The sequence below is a fragment of the Scyliorhinus canicula genome, chromosome 16, assembly GCF_902713615.1.
Source record: "Scyliorhinus canicula chromosome 16, sScyCan1.1, whole genome shotgun sequence".
In the NCBI taxonomy this organism is placed as follows: Eukaryota; Metazoa; Chordata; class Chondrichthyes; order Carcharhiniformes; family Scyliorhinidae; genus Scyliorhinus; species Scyliorhinus canicula.
The window spans coordinates 73,604,773-73,621,938 of NC_052161.1; the positions used below are offsets into that span (position 1 = coordinate 73,604,773).

General features: G+C 47.0%; 1 protein-coding gene across 1 annotated transcript in view; it reads left to right on the forward strand.

The window, feature by feature from the left end:
* The first annotated feature begins 3,694 nt into the window (after positions 1-3,694).
* Positions 3,695-17,166, forward strand: part of reep3b (receptor accessory protein 3b) — a 126,071-nt gene continuing 112,599 nt past the window's right edge. The window contains exon 1 of the mRNA XM_038821780.1: positions 3,695-3,824. Coding sequence (XP_038677708.1) covers positions 3,793-3,824 — 32 coding nt within the window. The 5' untranslated portion in view covers positions 3,695-3,792. The remainder of the gene's footprint in view (positions 3,825-17,166) is intronic.

Genomic DNA, 17,166 nt, shown 5'->3' on the forward strand with positions numbered 1-17,166 from the left:
TTTTCCAACAAAACATCTGCCTGTTAATCGGGAAAAAGGACCAAAAGAAACGCCACAACTGGGAGCTGCTGAATGTGTGACCACTCATACCATGGCTGCCACTGGAAGTGAAAGACTTGAAGTTATATCGCACGTTTTGTGTTACTCAAAATATTTTATAGGTCAATAATACTTTTGAAGTGTAGCATAATGTCAGAAATGCAGCAGTCAATTTGCACAAAGCAAGCTCCCACAAGCAATGACCAGATAATCTGTTTTGTGATGTTGATTAAAGGATGCACAGTGGCCAGAACATCAGAGGTAACCACTTGATTATCTTAACCGTAAAATGCAGATAGGATCTTGGCTTAATGGTTCATCTGAAAGATAGCACTTCCAACAGTGCAGCACTCCCTGTGTACTGAACTGGAGTGTATGCTCAAATTTCTGAAGTGGGGCTTTGATCCACAATCTCTTGACTCAGAGCTGAGCCGCAACTGATCCTTGAATGAGGATTCTAAGGCAAGGTAGGAGACCATCAAAGAGAGCATTGAACTAATCAATTTTGGAATTGAGAAGGGTGTGGGTGTGAATGTGTAATTTTGAAGGGAGCTAAATAATGAGGGAGGATGTAAAGAATTATATGTTTTAAAACCAAAATGAATGGTTGGAACTGTTATGACACAGATCGGTGGAGAAAGTCATAGAAGTTTGAAGCATAGAAGGAAACCACTCAGCCATTGTGTTCTCATTGGCCAACAAGAAGCCTAATCCCAGTTTCTGGCTCTTTATCCATCCCGTTGTAGGTTGCGAAACCCCAAGTGGAGGGATTTGAAAAGAAAAAACAAAGACTTAAAGTTATATCACACTTTTTGCATTATCCCAAAATATTTATAGGCACTAAATACTTTTGAAGTGTAGTTAGTATCAAGTATTTTTTAACTTTTATGGCGGTTTCTGTCTGGACCACCACCCAATTCCCCTTGAATTCTCTCCATCTCTAACCATGAATTTATTCCCCCTGGAAATTGATCCATCAGCCAAGGGGAATAGCGCCTTCCTATCCAACTTATCTATACCCTCAGGCTAATGACACAAACTCTGTCGGTTGAGGCAAGCCAACATAACGGGCTACAAAGCAAAATCGAGTAGAATCTCTGGGAACTCATTGCATTGTATGCTTGTTTGAGCAGGAAGCCAACGAGCCGATGTCACCTGCCCCAATAGCCTGGGATACACCCATACCTACCGTCATAGTCTCAAGTTAGATCAACCTTCTCGAAAGCGAACTCATGGAAAGCAACGGGTCCTGACGGAATCCCTGGTTGTGCATTCAGATCCTGCGTGGAGCAACTGACGGATGTGTTCGTAGACATCTTTAACCTCTCGCTACTCTGCTCCGAGGTTCCCACCTGCTTCAAGAAGATCAATATCATACCAGTGTCAAAGAAGAACCAGACAATGTGCTTCAATGACTACCGACCGGTGGCCTTGACATCTATTATTATGAAGTGTTTTGAGAGGATATTCATGAGACACATCAACTGCAACCTTCCAGATTGCCTTGATCCACTGCAATTCGCCACAACCGGTCCACAGCAGATGCTAGCTCCCTGGCCCTACACTCATCCCTGGGCCATCTCGACAACAAGGACATCTACGTCAGACTCTTGTTCATTCATTACAGCTCCGCCTGCAACACCATAATCCCAGCCAAGCTCATATCCAAACTCCAAAAACTTGGACTCGGCTCCTCCCTCTGCAACTGGATCCTTGACTTCCTGACCCAAAGACCACAATCGGTAAGGATAAACAACACCTCCTCCACGATTTCCTCAACAGTGGGGCCCTGTAAGGCTGCGTACTTAGCCCCTTACTATACTCCCTTTACACACATGACTGTGTGGCAAAATTCAGCTTCAACTCCATCTACAAGTTTGCTGATTGCATGTAGTGGGTCGGATTCAAACAACACTAAATCAGAGTACAGGAGGGAGATAGAGAACTTAATGACATGGTGCAATAATAACAATCTCTTCCTCAATGTCAGCAAAGCTAAGACCATAAGACGATAAGACCATAAGACATAGGAGCAGAATTAGGCCACTGGGCCCATCGAGTCTTCTCCGCCATTCAATCATGGCTGATATTTTCTCATCCCCATTCTCCTGCCTTCTCCCCATAACCCCTGATCCCCTTATTAATCAAGAACCTATCTAACTCTGTCTTAAAGACACTTAATGATTTGGCTGCCACAGCCTTCTGCGGTAAATAGTTCCACAGATTCACCACCCTGTGGCTTAAGAAATTCCTCCTCATCTCAGTTTTAATGGATCGTCCCTTTAGTCTGAGATGGTGTCCTCTGGTTCTAGTTTTTTCTACAAGTAAAAACATCCTCTCCATGTCCACTCTATCCAGGCCTCACAGTATTCTGTAAGTTTCAATAAGATCCCCCCTCATCCTTCGAGTCTCAACTGTTCCTCATACGACAAGTTCTTAATTCCAGGGATAATTCTTGTAAGGAGTGGTCTTCGACTTCAGGAAGCGAAGTGTCGTCCACACCCCTCACAATGGTGCCGAGGTGGTGATGGTGGACAGCTTCAAATTCCTAGGTGTAAACATCACCAACAATCTGTCCTGGTCCACCCACATCGACGCCACGACCAAGAAAGCACAACAGCGCTTCCTGAGGAAATTCAGCATGTCCACTCTTTAGATGTACCATAGAAAGCAGCCTATCTGGCAGCATCACAGCTTGGTATGACAACTGCTTGGTCTAAGTCTGCAAGAAACTGCAGAGAGTCATGAACACAGCCAAGTCTATCATGCAGACTCACCTCCCAACCATTGACTCTGTGTACGCCTCCCGCTGCCTTGGGAAAGCGGGCAGCATAATTATAGACTCCCCTCACCCGGGTTATTCTCTCCCAACTTCTTCCATCGGGCAGAAGATACAGAAGTTTGAGAACACACATAAATAGATTCAAAAACAGCTTCTTTCCTGCTGTTACCAGTTGCCTGAATGACCCGCTTAGGGTCTGAACTGATCTTTTGGACTGAATTGATCTTCCTACGCATCTTCTCCACAGTTGTAGCACTATATACTGTATACTTCACCCTTGTCTATGTTTATGTACTTTCATTGTGTATCTTCATGTATTTATCATATGGTCTGTGTTTTCATGTATGGAGCGATCTGTTTGGGCTGGACGTAGAACAATACTTTTCACTGTACCGAGGTACACGTGACAATAAATCCAAGTCCAAATCTTGCACTCTATGCCTTGGCTAATAAAGGCTAATAGCTCGTATGCCCTCTTAAGCATCTTCATCGACATGTCGAACCACCTTCAGAAATCTGTGCACTGCGAGCCTGAGATCCCTATAATATGCGTATCCTATAATTTATTGTGTATAGTTTTGCTTTGTTTGCTCTTCCCCAAATCCTCAGTTCTGTCATCCATTTTAATCCATCTCGCTCTTCGAAAGCTGCAGGGGTGCAGCCGGTCTTGATTGTCCCAGCACTCTTTCTGATGGTGAATTTGACATTGAGAGAGAGAGAGAGGGAGAGACAAGGTTGAGTTTTGGTCGAGTCCGCCCCACCTTCGCAGTGAACATCTTGCAGGAGGAGGGGAAAGGCGCTGATTGACAGACGTATTGGCCAATCAGAGCTGGAATCGTGAGAGGTAACCTTGGAGATATCCGGTTTGGCCAATGAGAGTAGGGTTGGGAGGAGGGGTAACAGTGAGGGAAGAGCCGAGCGGAGCCAGTGAGTAAGAGAGGAAAGTGCCTGCTAGGCCGGCAGCCAGGGCCATGGTGTCGTCGATCATCTCCAGGACTGTGGTGTAAGTGAGAACGACTGAGGCCCCGGCGCCGGGGGAACGCGGCCTTGTCAGCGCCGCAAAGAGCGGGAGGCCATGGGGCCGTCGTGACAGCGTCAACCAGCCCGCTGGGGTGCTGGTGGGGGCTCTTGGCCACCTGTGAAAGGCCCCGAGTTGTTGAGGGAGGGAAGAGGAGCAGTCACCCCGAGTCTGAAAGCCCGGCCCTCCGCCTGAAGGCAGGCCGCTCGGCTGGAAAATGAACAAACTTCCTGGGGAAGATGTTAAATGTGTTCACTTATACTCTGGGGTTTTTAAATGTGTCTGAATTCCGGGCATTCCCAATCAGTGACTTGTTCACGGGCTGACTGGCTGCTGGAGTCACATCTCAGCCGAGCAACAGAGCCAAACTTGGATAGTTGTGCAGCGTCGGCCATTCAAAATGGCTTTGTTTTCCTTCCAGGCCACTTAATTAATTGCGTTACACCTTTGGTATCCTGCAATGGGATGTGCAAGGTGTTTTTGTCTTTTAAAGAAAAATCCAATTGCGACTTGACTACTTCGTCTTCAAAAAATAAGTAATTGGAACCGAGCAGTAATTTGAGTCCCAAATTAGGACTCATTAGTGGGGTTGGAGAAAAAGGCATGCCAGTTTTGAATATTGTTTACTGAATTTTCCCATTTAACTTTGCAACGCCGATTTATTCCTGCCTGTCCTCTTCCGGGCGTGTTAACAAAAACAGAAAATACTGGATAATGTCAGCGGGCCTGACAGCATCTTTGGAGAGAGAAGGGAGCTAACGTTTTGAGTTTGGGTGACTCTTTGTCAAAGATTTTCAGATTCCGGCATCCGCAGTAATTTGTTTTTCTTAATGATAACTTCAACTGTGTGGCTTTCCCTCCTGGCAATAACTGCAATAATGGCCCTGAGCTTCTATCTTTTTCATATTAACCCTGTGTGAACTACACCTGTGCCGTTTTCACCATACTGCCTGAGAGTTTTATGGATTAAATATTTCAAACAGTGCCTGGGCTCTATTGGCTATCATAGGCTGGTTTAGCACAGTGGGCCAAACAGCTGGCTTGTACTGCAGAACAATGCCTGGGTTCAATTCCTGTACTGGCCTCCCCGAATAGGTGCTGGAATGTGGTGACTAGGGGCTTTTCACAGTAACTTCATTGAAACCTACTTGTGACAATAAGTGATTATTATTATGGAAAATAAATTAGCTATATGATGGCAGTATCTCACGTACTTCAGAGTCACAAGAAATTGTTTGGACCCAGAGATCAAGATAATTTGATTCTGTTGTGGACAGGCTGTCAGTGTAGGTCTGTAAGTACAGGGATACTGGGTCAGTTGGACTTGATTTGAGAGAAGATGCAAACAATAGAGTTTTTTAAGTGAAGGGTGTGAGCGTTCAAATAATTGAGGCTGGAGGTGCCAAAGCTTGGTTCAAATTGCAGCAGTGGATGGACCTAAATAGTGATGGAAGTAGGTGATGTGAGAATTAATGTGATGGCTGGTGGTCTTTACCTTCGTGCTGGAAAGTATATTGAGTTAAAAGCTCAGTTCAGCTGAGTGCTGGGTGAAGGGCATAAACCATGATAAAGATGCAGAGTTTTTGGTGGGGGCTGACATTACTGTTTTGGTACGTGAAGATAAATAGCATTCGCCTGAAAAATGTAATAAAGTAATTGTTTGTGACAAATGTAATGTGTAATAAAATTAAAATAATGAGCAAAAAGGTGACATGGTGGTGCAATCGTTCGCACTGCTGCCTCACTGCGCTGAGGACCTGGATTCGATCCTGGCCCAGGGTCACTGTCCGCGTGGAGATTGCACCTTCTCCCTGGGTCTGTATGGGTCTCACCCACACAACCCAAAGATGTGCGGGGAAGGTGGATTGGCTGAGGTAAATTGCTCCTAAATTGGAAAAAAAATTGGATACTCCAAATTTATTTAATGAGTAAAAAAGATAATTCACAAAATAAGCAGAAGTGAGATGAGAATGCATTGTTTAGAGTGGTGAAGGGCAGCATGGTGGCGCAGTGGGTTAGCCCTGCTGTCTCACGGCACCGAGGTCCCAGGTTCGATCCTGGCTCTGGGTCACTATCTGTGTGGAGTTTGCACATTCTCCTCGTGTTTGCGTGGGTTTCACCCCCATAACCTAAAGATATGCAAGGTAGGTGGATTGAACCTGTGAAATTGCCCCTTAATTGGAAAAAATTAATTGGGTGCGCTAAATTTATTTTTTAAAAAAGTGGTGGAAACAGTTTTTTAATATTTCTCGGTAGGGAATTAGATAAATACCTGAAGGAGAAAACATTGCAGAGCTTCAGAGAAAGGACAGGGTAGCGGGACTAATTAATAACCCCTTCAAATAGTTAGGGCAGCACGAATGCCCAAATGGCCTCCTGTGCTGTATCATTACACAAAATCAGTATGATTGCTATCTTGAACCATTACAATGTAATTGCTTTCTTCCTTATTTTCTCCCATATTTGTGTTCCAACTTGGGAACCTCGTTCTTGCATGCCAAGACTTCATTTGACCATTGGACGATGAAATACTGCGCAACTGAGCCCAGTTCTGCCCCTAACTAGTATTTATTTTGTTGGTGTGTACTGCTCAGACACCATTTAAGAGCTCGTGGAAGTTAATAGAAATCTTTATTCACTTTGCTGAACTATGTTAATATTTACAGTTGGGCGTTACAGCTTTATACTGCTGACCTAAGCTGCCTTACATCATCAGCGGGGGTATTGTACTCAGTCCCAGGTTAACCCTTAGAGAGATAATGCTGGAAAATCTCAACAGGTCTGGCAGCATCTGTCGGGAGAGAAAAGGGCTAACATTTTGAGTCCAGATGACCCTCTGTCAAAGCAAAAAGGCATGTTCTGTGCTGTACTGTTCTATGTTCTATGTTCTAAAATGCTCTTAAATGTCCCAGATCCTTCTATTACAGTATTCACGCAAAGATTCTTTCTAGCATTCATAGAATTTGACAAAATGAAGTGTGGAATAGGATCACAGAATTTGACTGAACAGAAGGTGGTTATTTGCCTCCTGATACGTGCTGGGTTTCTAAATGCCCCCTACCTGTTCAACATCTTTTTGAATGCAGTTTTCAAGCACTTAACACTTAATAATGTGTCATGTTAGAGTGCCTTTAAGAAATGGATGTTTAAGCAATGTACCTTTAAGAAATGCAGTGATGTCAGAGTGTGGGTGGAGCTGGGCTTTTAGCTCAGCCATTTTGAAGTTTAGTTTCAGTTTGAGAGAGCAGCTGAAAAGTGTCTGGCTGGTTTGCTGAGAGCTGCATGAAGAAAAAGAGCTTGGGTGTGTCTGTTTGCAGTGAGCTGGATCTGTGGTGATCTCTGCCAGGAAAGACTATCTCTGAATCATTTGGGTGATTTAAACACATAATAGTAATGTCTTTAATCTGATGTGTTTCTGTTTAAAGGTGTTAAGTCTTTTGGAGGTTTGAAGGAACATTTTGAGGGATTATTTAGTGTTGTATTATTTTCGGGGTTATCTTTGAAGTAAGGGGTGGTAAGCGATCCAATGTTTATTTTAAAAGGTTAAGTTGAATTCACGGAATAAACATTGTTTTGTGTTTAAAAACCCCTGTGTCCATAATTGTAATACCACACCTGGAGACCAAGCCGTGTGCTTGAAAAGCAACAATACATTAAAGGGAGAGGTTGGTTGAATTCCATGATACATTTTGGGGTTCTGAAAATGCTGCTCTCATAACAAATTATTATGGATGCTGCCTCCACTGTTGCCTCTGGCAGGCCATTCCATCGTTTTGAATAATCCTCTTAATACATATAGTAAGGAAGTCTCCAAATGTCCTCCCTCATTGGCCTGGATTTTGCAGTCCGTAACAGAATGATATCACTTGTCATTGACCTTGAAGAAAGCTGGCCAAAAAAAATCTTGTTCTCGTGTGGATATCCCCTTTATTGGGCATCAGGCAACAATCATGTCAGCGAGCATGGTAAGTACTCCATCATGATGAAGTCTCCTGAAACAACAAGCTAGCAAGTGCAATGCACTGATTAATCGTTTTTAAATTATTTTAGACACTGAATGATTCGGACATGTAGATGAAACTAAGGTGGAAGCTGAAATCTACAAGTCAGATCATAGTTTAATTTTTTTTATCAGATTGGAGAAATTTGACATTGAACAATTTAATTTTTCAGGGCAATAAATGTTTCTCAGCAGGAGTTATGCGTTTAGAATGCCAAAAAAAACCTAGCCTTCATTCAACGATCTGTAACTTTTTTGAGGTTTTTGCAGTGAACGAAGAGCACAGTTCTCATGTCAGATGTTGATTCATCCTCCCCAATCTAGATTCTTCAGTTCCCGCCTAATATTATAATTTGCCTTCCCCCAATTTAGCACATTCACCCGAGGACCACTCTTATTCTTGTCCACCAGCACTTTAAAACTTATTGAATTATTAATTCTCACATCACCTACTTCCATCACTATTTCAGTCCATCCACTGCTGCAACTTGAACCAACCTTTGGCACCTCAGTGATTTCTACTTGAGCAATATGTCAGAAGGTGAAAGCATTGAGGGAGAACTAGGGAATAGGGCCAGTATGGCTCTGAGGAAGAGCAGACAGGGAGATGTTGCTGAAAACAGTGGGTCTGGTGGCCGGAAGTGCATATGTTTTAATGCAAGAAGTATTACGGGTAAGGCAGATGAACTTGGATTAGTACTTGGAACAATGATGTTGTTGCCATTACAGAGACCTGGTTGAGGGAAGGACAGGATTGGCAGCTAAACGTTCCAGGATTTAGATGTTTCAGGCGGGATAGAGGGGGATGTAAAAGGGGTGGCGGAGTTGCGCTACTAGTGAGGGAGAATATCACAGCTGTACTACAGGAGGACACCTCAGAGAGGCTATATGGGTAGAGATCAGGAATAAGAAGGGTGCAGTCACAATGTTGGAGGTTTACTACAGGCCTCCCAACAGCCAGTGTGAGATAGAGGAGGAGATAGGTAGAGTAAAAACAACAGGGTTGTTGTGATGGGAGACTTCAACTTCCCCAATATTGACTGGGACTCACTTAGTGCTGGGGGGGCTGGATGGGGCAGAGTTTGTTAGGAGCATCCAGGAGGGCTTCTGAAAACAATATGTAGACAGTCCAACTAGGGAAGGGGCTGTACTGGACCTGGTATTGGGGAATAAGCCTGGCCAGGTGGTGGAAGTTTCAGTCGGGGAGCATTTCGGGAACAGTGACCATAATTCAGTAAGTTTTAAAGTGCTGGTGGACAAGAATAAGAGTGGTCCTCGGGTGAATGTGCTAAATTGGGGGAAGGCTAATTATAATAATATTAGGCGGGAATGGAAGAACCTAGATTGGGGGAGGATGTTTGAGGGTAAATCAACATCTGACATGTGGGAGGCTTTCAAATGTCAGTTGAAAGGAATTCACGACTGGCATGTTCCTGTGCGGAAGAAGGATAAATACGGCAAATTTCAGGAACCTTGGATAACGAGAGATATTGTAGGCCTCGTCAAAAAGAAAAAGGAGGATTTGTCAGGGCCAGAAGGCTGGGAACAGCCAAAGCCTGTGTGGAATATAAGGAACGTAGGAAGGAACTTAACCAAGGAATCAGGAGGGCTCGAAGATGTCACGAAAAAGTCATTGGCAAACAGGGTTAAGGAAAATCCCAAGGCTTTTTACACAAACATAAAAAGCAAGAGGGTAGCCAGGGGAAGGGTTGGCCCACTGAAGGATAGGCAAGGGAATCTCTGTGTGGAGCCAGAGGAAATGGGTGAGGTACTAAATGAATACTTTGCATCAGTATTCACCAAAGAGAAGGAATTGGTGGATGTTGAGTCTGGAGAAGGGCGTGTAGATAGCCTGGGTCACATTGAGATCCAAAAAGACGAGGTGTTGGGTGTCTTGAAAAATATTAAGGTAGATAAGTCCCCATTGCCGGATGGGATCTACACCAGAATACTGAATGAGAGGAAATTGCTGAGGCATTGACAAAAATCTTTGGATTCTCACTGTCTTAAGGTGATGTCCCGGAGGACTGGAGAATAGCCAATGTTTTCCTTTATTTTTAAAAATAAATTTAGATTACCCAATTAATTTTTTCCAGTTCAGGGGCAATTTAGCGTGGTCAATTCACCTAGCCTGCACATCTTTGGCCACGCAAACACAGGGAGAATGTGCAAACTCCATACGGACAGTGACCACTCCACACGGACAGTGACCCAGAGCCGGAATCGAACCTGGGACCTTGGCGCCGTGAGGCAGCAGTGCTACTCACTGCGCCACTGTGCTGCCCCGTTGTTCCTTTATTTAAAAAAGGTAGCAAGGATAATCCAGGGAACTACAGGCCGGTGAGCCTTGCGTCAGTGGTAGGGAAATTACTGGAGAGAATTCTTCGAGACAGGATCTACTCCCATTTGGAAGCAAATGGAGGTATTAGTCAGAGGCAGCATGGTTTTGTGAAGGGCAGGCCGTGTCTCACTAACTTGACAGAGGTTTTTGAAGAGATAACAAAGATGATTGATGCAGGTAGGGAAGTGGATGTTGTCTATATGGACTTCAGTAAGGCCTTTGGCAAGGTCCCTCATGGTAGACTGGTACAAAAGGTGAAGTCACACGGGATCAGGGGTGAGTTGGCAAGGTGGATACAGAACTGGCTGGGTCATAGAAGGCAGAGAGTAGCAATGGAAGGGTGCTTTTCTGATTGGCGGGCTGTGACTAGTGGTGTTCTGCAGGGATCCGTGCTGGGACCTTTGCTGTTCATGGTACATATAAATGATTTGGAGGAAAATGTAACTGGTCTGATTAGTCAGTTTGCAAACAACACAAAAGTAGGTGGAATTGCGGATAGCGATGAGGGCTGTCAGAGGATACAGCAGGATTTAGATCGTTTGGAGACTTGGGCGGAGAGATGGCAGATGGAGTTTAATCCGGACAAATATGACGTAATGCATTTTGGAAGGTCTAATGCAGGTAGGGAATATACAGTGAATGGTAGAACTCTCGAGTATTGATAGTCAGAGAGATCTAGGTCTACAAGTCCACAGGTCATTGAGAGGGGCAACACAGGTGGAGAAGGTAGTCAAGAAGGCATACGGCATACTTGCCTTCATTGGCTGGGGCATTGAGTATAAGAATTGGCAAGTCCTGTTGCAGCTGTACAGAACCTTAGTTAGGCCACACTTGGAGAATAGTGTTCAATTCTGGTAGCCACACTACCAGAAGGATGTGGAGGCTTTAGAGAGGATGCAGTAGAGATTTACCAGGATGTTGCCTGGTATAGAGGGCATTGGCTTTGAGGAGCAGTTAAATAAACACGGTTTGTTCTCACTGGAACGACGGAGGGGAGGGGTGACCTGATAGAGGTCTACAAAATTATGAGGGGCATAAACAGAGTTGATAGTCAGAGGCTTTTCCCCAGGGTAGAGGGGTCAATTACTAGGGGGCATAGGTTTAAGGTGCGAGGGGCAAAGTTTAGAGGAGATGTACGAGGCAAATGTTTTACAGAGGCAGTGGGTGCCTGGAACTCACTGCCGGAGGAGGTGGTAGAAGCAGGGATGATAGTGACGTTTAAGGGGCATCTTGACAAATACATGAATAGGATGGGAATAAAGGGATACGGACCCCTGAAGTGTAGAAGGTTTTAGTTTAGACGGGCAGCATGGTCGGCACGGGCTTGGAGGGCCGAAGGGCCTGTTCCTGTGCTGTACTTTTCTTTGTTCTTTGTTAATAGCCGACTGATGGCTTCAGCGGTTTGCACTGCAGGGAAAAGTTTAGAATCACAGAGCAACTTTATTAAATATAAATTTAGAGTACCAAATTCTTTTCTTCCCAATTAAGGGGCAAATTAGCACGGCCAATTCATCTACCCCGCACATTTTTTTTGGGATCACAGAGCAACTTTGAATTTCCATGTTTTTTTTAGGAAGTATTTTATTGAAGCATTTGTAATTTTCACAGTTTAACACATTAACATTTCTTAAGCAAAAGTATGGGCCGACATACGCAAAAAAACGAAAGAAACAATGTCCCTACTGCCCACGCGCTATTCCCTAATTACCTGTATATGGAGTTCCCTGTCCTTATCTAACACTGCCATGCCTCCTATTCTCTCCCTCTCCCTCTCCCTCTCCCTCTCCCCCTCGACCTCGACCTCGACCTCGACCTCGACCTCGACCTCGACCTCGACCTCGACCTCGACCTCGACCTCGACCTCGACCTCGACCACCTCGACCTCGACCACCTCGACCTCGACCTCTACCTCCACCACCTCGACCTCCACCACCTCGACCTCGACCTCGACCTCCACCACCTCGACCTCCTCCTCGGACATGCCCAGAACATATGAACATGTTTAGCCGGGCTACCCCCACACCGCCCTCATCTGTCCTCCACCTTGTCAAAGAACCTGCTCATCCGGGCTGCCACCATGTGTGCCCTGTGGATTAGGCGAAGTCTGTCGCAGGATGAGGGTGAATTAACTCTCCAAGGCTTTTCCCACTTTTCCATTTCCAGCTCTCCTCCCAGCTCCTCTTCCCACTTCCACGCCACCACCCTGATCGGGGCCCCCTCCCACTCCATCGCTCTCAGCCAGGGCGAACAGTAATGGGGAGAGCGGGCTTCCCTGCCTTGTCCCTCTCCCGAGATTAAAATATTCTGACTGAGTTCAGTTGGTTCTCGCATTTGCCACCGGAGCCTGATACAACAGTCGGACCCAGTCCACAATCCCTGCCCAAACCCAAACCTGCCGAAAATATCCCATAAGTATATCCGCTCCATCTGGTTGAAAGCCTTCTTCGTGCCCATAACTGCTACCACCTCAGCCTCACGCCCCTCAGCTGGCATAATTCTAACATTAAGAAGCCATCTAATATTGGACGTCAGGTGCCTGCCCTTCACAAATCCCATCTGATCCTCGCCTATTACCTCCGGGACACAGTCTTCTATTCTGGTGGCCAAGATCTTTGCCAGTAATTTAGCATCTATATTAGGGAAATTGGTCTGTACGATCCACAACTCTCCGTGTCCTTGTCTAGCTTCAGGATGAGAGATTGGTGACTGTGATAGCGTTTGGGAAAGCACTCCCAACTCCTTGGATTGATTGAAAGCCTTAACTAACAGCGGTCCCACTAGCCCTGGAAACCTTTAGAAAATTCTACTGGGAATCCATCAGGTCCCCGGGGTCTTACCTGACGAGCCCAGTTGGGCCCCCCAAGACTTCCACCAGCTCCTCATCTACCTTCGGGACCTCTAGCCTCTCCAGGAATTGGTTCAATTCCTCCTCCCCAGCTAACAATGTTTTGCCCAGTACAAAAAAAACGATCCTTGAGTATGCCTTGTGCACATGAGAGCAGAATGAATATTCCTTGCTCCTTGGCCTCTCAAATCTCCACGGATCAGCACCCTCAATGTGCTCCATGAATCCCCGCAGCTCTTTCGCCATTGCTGATACTTTCCCCAACTGAGAACTTGACTAGTCCATTCTCGGATCCAAGGCCGTGTTAAAATCACCCCATTACCAACCGGTGCAAGTCGAGGTCCGGGATTTTCCCCAGCATCTTCCTAAGGGCAGCACGGTAGCATAGTGGTTAGCACAATTGCTTCACAGCTCCAGGGTCCCAGGTTCGATTCCGGCTTGGGTCATTGTCTGTGCGGAGTCTGCACATCCTCCCCGTGTGTGCGTGGGTTTCCTCCGTGTGCTCCGGTTTGCTCCCACGGTCCAAAGATGTGCAGGTTAGGTGGATTGGCCATGATAAATTGCCCTTAGAGTTCAAAATTGCCCTTAGTGGGGCATATATATTTACCAACACCACTGCCATTCCCTCCTGTTTTCTGCTAACCATAATAAATCTGCCTCCCGAGTCTGTCTGTCTCTTTTTTCCCCACGTCAAACGCCACCCTTCTGTTAATCAGGATGGACCCCCCCCCCCCCCCCCGCCCCCCCATTGTTTGCGGTGGGGGGGTGCTCTTGTCCCCCTCCTGTCGATCAGCCATGACCTTTCCTCGGCCGGCCATTAGCCCATGGTCCGCACTTCCCCAGATCTGCCCCTTGGCGGCAACTGCCATCTAGTCTCCATCTCCAGCCTCCTGGAAGTCCCCTAATCGTCAGCAGTCCCCCACCCCCGTCACTTTTCAGCCCCCCCCCCCACTTCGCCCCTGTAAACCAGCCTCTCGCACCCCTGATGCCTAAAAGTCTACCAGCTGCTGGATCTTTACCCCCCCAACTCTTAACACAAGTTTTCAAAACAATAGCACCAAGCACAGCAAGCAAACAAACCATCCACTTAAGATCTAGACCCTACCCCTCCCCCTTTATCTTCTCAATCCCATCACCTTGAAACAGTGCCCCAAACAATGGAAGTGAAAACAAACAGGATAAATGGAAAGACAGAAAAAATTATGCATGCAAAAACTCAGACAGATGCCTTTCCCTCCTAAAACATCTCAATTTGAGAACTTTTATTCACCCCACCCCTCCATTTTTTTCTTTTTTTGCAAACAAATGGTACATACACTAAAAGGTCAAAGTTAGATAACTCTGAGAAATCCTTCTCTTCCCGGTCATCGCAACTCAAGTTACAGTGCATCACTTTGATTTAAATCGCTACTGACCAATTTTTTCGACCTCTGAGAAGTTCCCCTGGCACTGATGGGAGAATGCGGAGGACCTGGCCCGGATGGTGGACTCGATCAAGGCGGTGGTTGACCGCGTGGAGGTGAAACTGGCGGCCCAGGGTCAGGCAATCCAGAGGTTGGAGGAGCTGGCGGGGGAGCACGAGGACAGTCCACCTCGATGGCAGTTTGGGATGTTGCGTGACCAGCAGAAGAGCTGGAAAAGGTGGAGTACCTGGAAAATCGTTCTGAGGCATAACATTCGGATCGCGGGTCTGCCGGAGGGAATCGAAGGATCGGCCGCTGGTGCGTATGTGGGGAAGATGTTGGAGAAGCTGCTTGGGGAACGTGCGTTTGATCGACTGCTGGGGGTGGATCCAGCCCACAGGGCACTGATGTGCAAGCCACAGGGAGGTGAGCTGCCGAGGGTGATGGTAGTGCAATTACATTGGTTCCTGAACAAGGAACATATACGAGGTGGGCTAGGCAGACGAGGCGATGTACGTGGGAAGATGTCGAGATCCGGGTGTATCAGGACCTGGGAGCAGAACTTGCAAAAGGAGGGCGAACTTTAATACGGTCAAGTCGGCCCTCTACATAAAGGGCATAACGTCCGGACTATGTTTTGTAAAACTTTGGATCTGTGCCGTTTGGACATATTTCTGGGGTTTTTCTTGTTTCTTGGCAGGGTTTCTTTTTTGGTTTGGTTTGGGGTTAGTCTGGTATATAGTAATTTGTAAAGGAGGAGGGGTGGGCCTTTGTCCTCGGACCGTAGGAGGGATTGTTTGATTGTCTTCGATGGAAGGGCTAGTACACGGAAGCAAAGTGGGGGGGGGGGGGGGGGGGGGGGGGGTGGGGGGTGGGAGCTGAAGACCAATGTGGGGAGGGGGGGACTGAATGGGCCAGTCAAAAGGGCCCGTGCGTTCGCGCACTTGAGGCAATTGAAGGCGGACATGGCCATGTTGCTGGAGAGACATTTGAAGGTGAGGGATCAGATTAGGTTGAGGAAGTGATAGGTTGGGCTGGTGTTTCATTCGGGATTAGACTTTAAAACAAGAGGGGTGGCAATCCTGGTCAATAAGTGGGTGGCATTCGAGGTGGGGAACACTGAGGCGGACTTGAGGTGTAGATATGTTATGGCTAGTGGGAAATTGGAGAGAATGCCCGTGGTACTGGTAAATATATATGCCCCAAACTGGGATGATGTTGAGTTTGTCAGACGGGTGCTGGGGAAGATCCTGGACATGGATTCCTATCGACTGATTATGGGAGAGATTTCCGCATGGTCCTGGATTCGAGGCTGGATCGGTCGCGTTCCAGGTCTGGGAAGATATCAGCTATGGCAAAGGAGCTGCGGGGGTTAATGGAGCGGGGGGGGGGGGGGGGGGGGGGGGGGGGCAATCCGTGGCGATTTGGGGGTGTCAATCAGTGGCAATTTGGGAGGCCAAGGAGCAGTAAGGGGTTTTCATTCTCCTCCCATGTGCAGGAGATGTATTCCTGGATAGACTTCCTTGTGTTGGACAATGCTGCTGGCTGAGGTGGTGGATGCTGAATATCCAGAAATTGTGGTGCCAGACCCCACCCCGCACTGGGTAGACCTGCAAGTCAACAAAGGAAAGGCCCAGCGGCCATAACGGAGGTTAGACGTAGGACTGTTAGCGGAGGAGGAGGTGTGCGAGCAGGTGAGGGAGCCCATGCTGGGATATATAAAGATCAATGACACAGGTAAGGTTTCTGCAGGGGTGGTGTGGGAGGCCCTGAAGACGGTTATTAGGGGGGAATTAGGGGGCGAGAGAGATTGGGAAAGTAAAAGATACAGGGAGAAGTTGGTTTTTGATCCGGCATGGCTGAATGATGTGTTTCCGGAGTTCTACAGTAGATTATATAAATCGGAACCCTACAGTAGATTATATAAATCGGAACCCCCAGCTGGGAGGAGGGTATGATGTGATTCCTGGGTGTGGGGGGGGGGGGGGGGGGGGGGGGGGGGGGGGGGGGGGGCTTGAGTTCCCAAAGATAGATGAGGTGTTGGTGGAGGGTTTGGGAGCCCCAATTGGGCTTGGGGAGGTTACAGACGAGTTGGGGGCGATGCAATCGGCTAAGGCCCCGGGACCCTGACGGATACCTGGTTGAGTTTTATATAAAGTTTTCTAGGTTGCTGGGGCCGCTTCTAATGAGTCAAAGGGGCTGGGGGTGCTCGTCCCAATGTTATCGCAGGCATCCATCTCCCTTATTTTGAAGCGGGATAAGGATCTGGAGAGTTGTGGGTCATATGGGCTGATCTCCCTGTTGAATGTCGCTGCTAAATTGCTGACGAATATCTTGGCCATGCGTATAGAGGATTGTGTTCCCGAGGTATTAGGGGAGGACCAGGTGGGATTTGTGAAGGGACGACACCTGACGTCCAATATTAGACGGCTCCTAAATGTGATGATAATGCCTGTGGAGGGGCACGAGGTCGAGGTGGTGGTGGCCATCAATGCAGAGAAGGCCTTTGATCGGGTGGAGTGGAGGTACTTGTGGGATGTCCTGTGAATGTTTGGGTTGGGGCAGGGATTCGTGGATCTGGTTGCTGTAGCAGGCACCGGTGGCGAATTATAAGGATCAAACGGGTCCGATCAGAGTATTTTAGTCTGTACAGGGGGACAAGACAGGGGTCCCACTCTCCCCACTACTGTTTTCCCTGGCCATCGAGCCTTTGGCAATGGCGCTGAGGATATTGAACA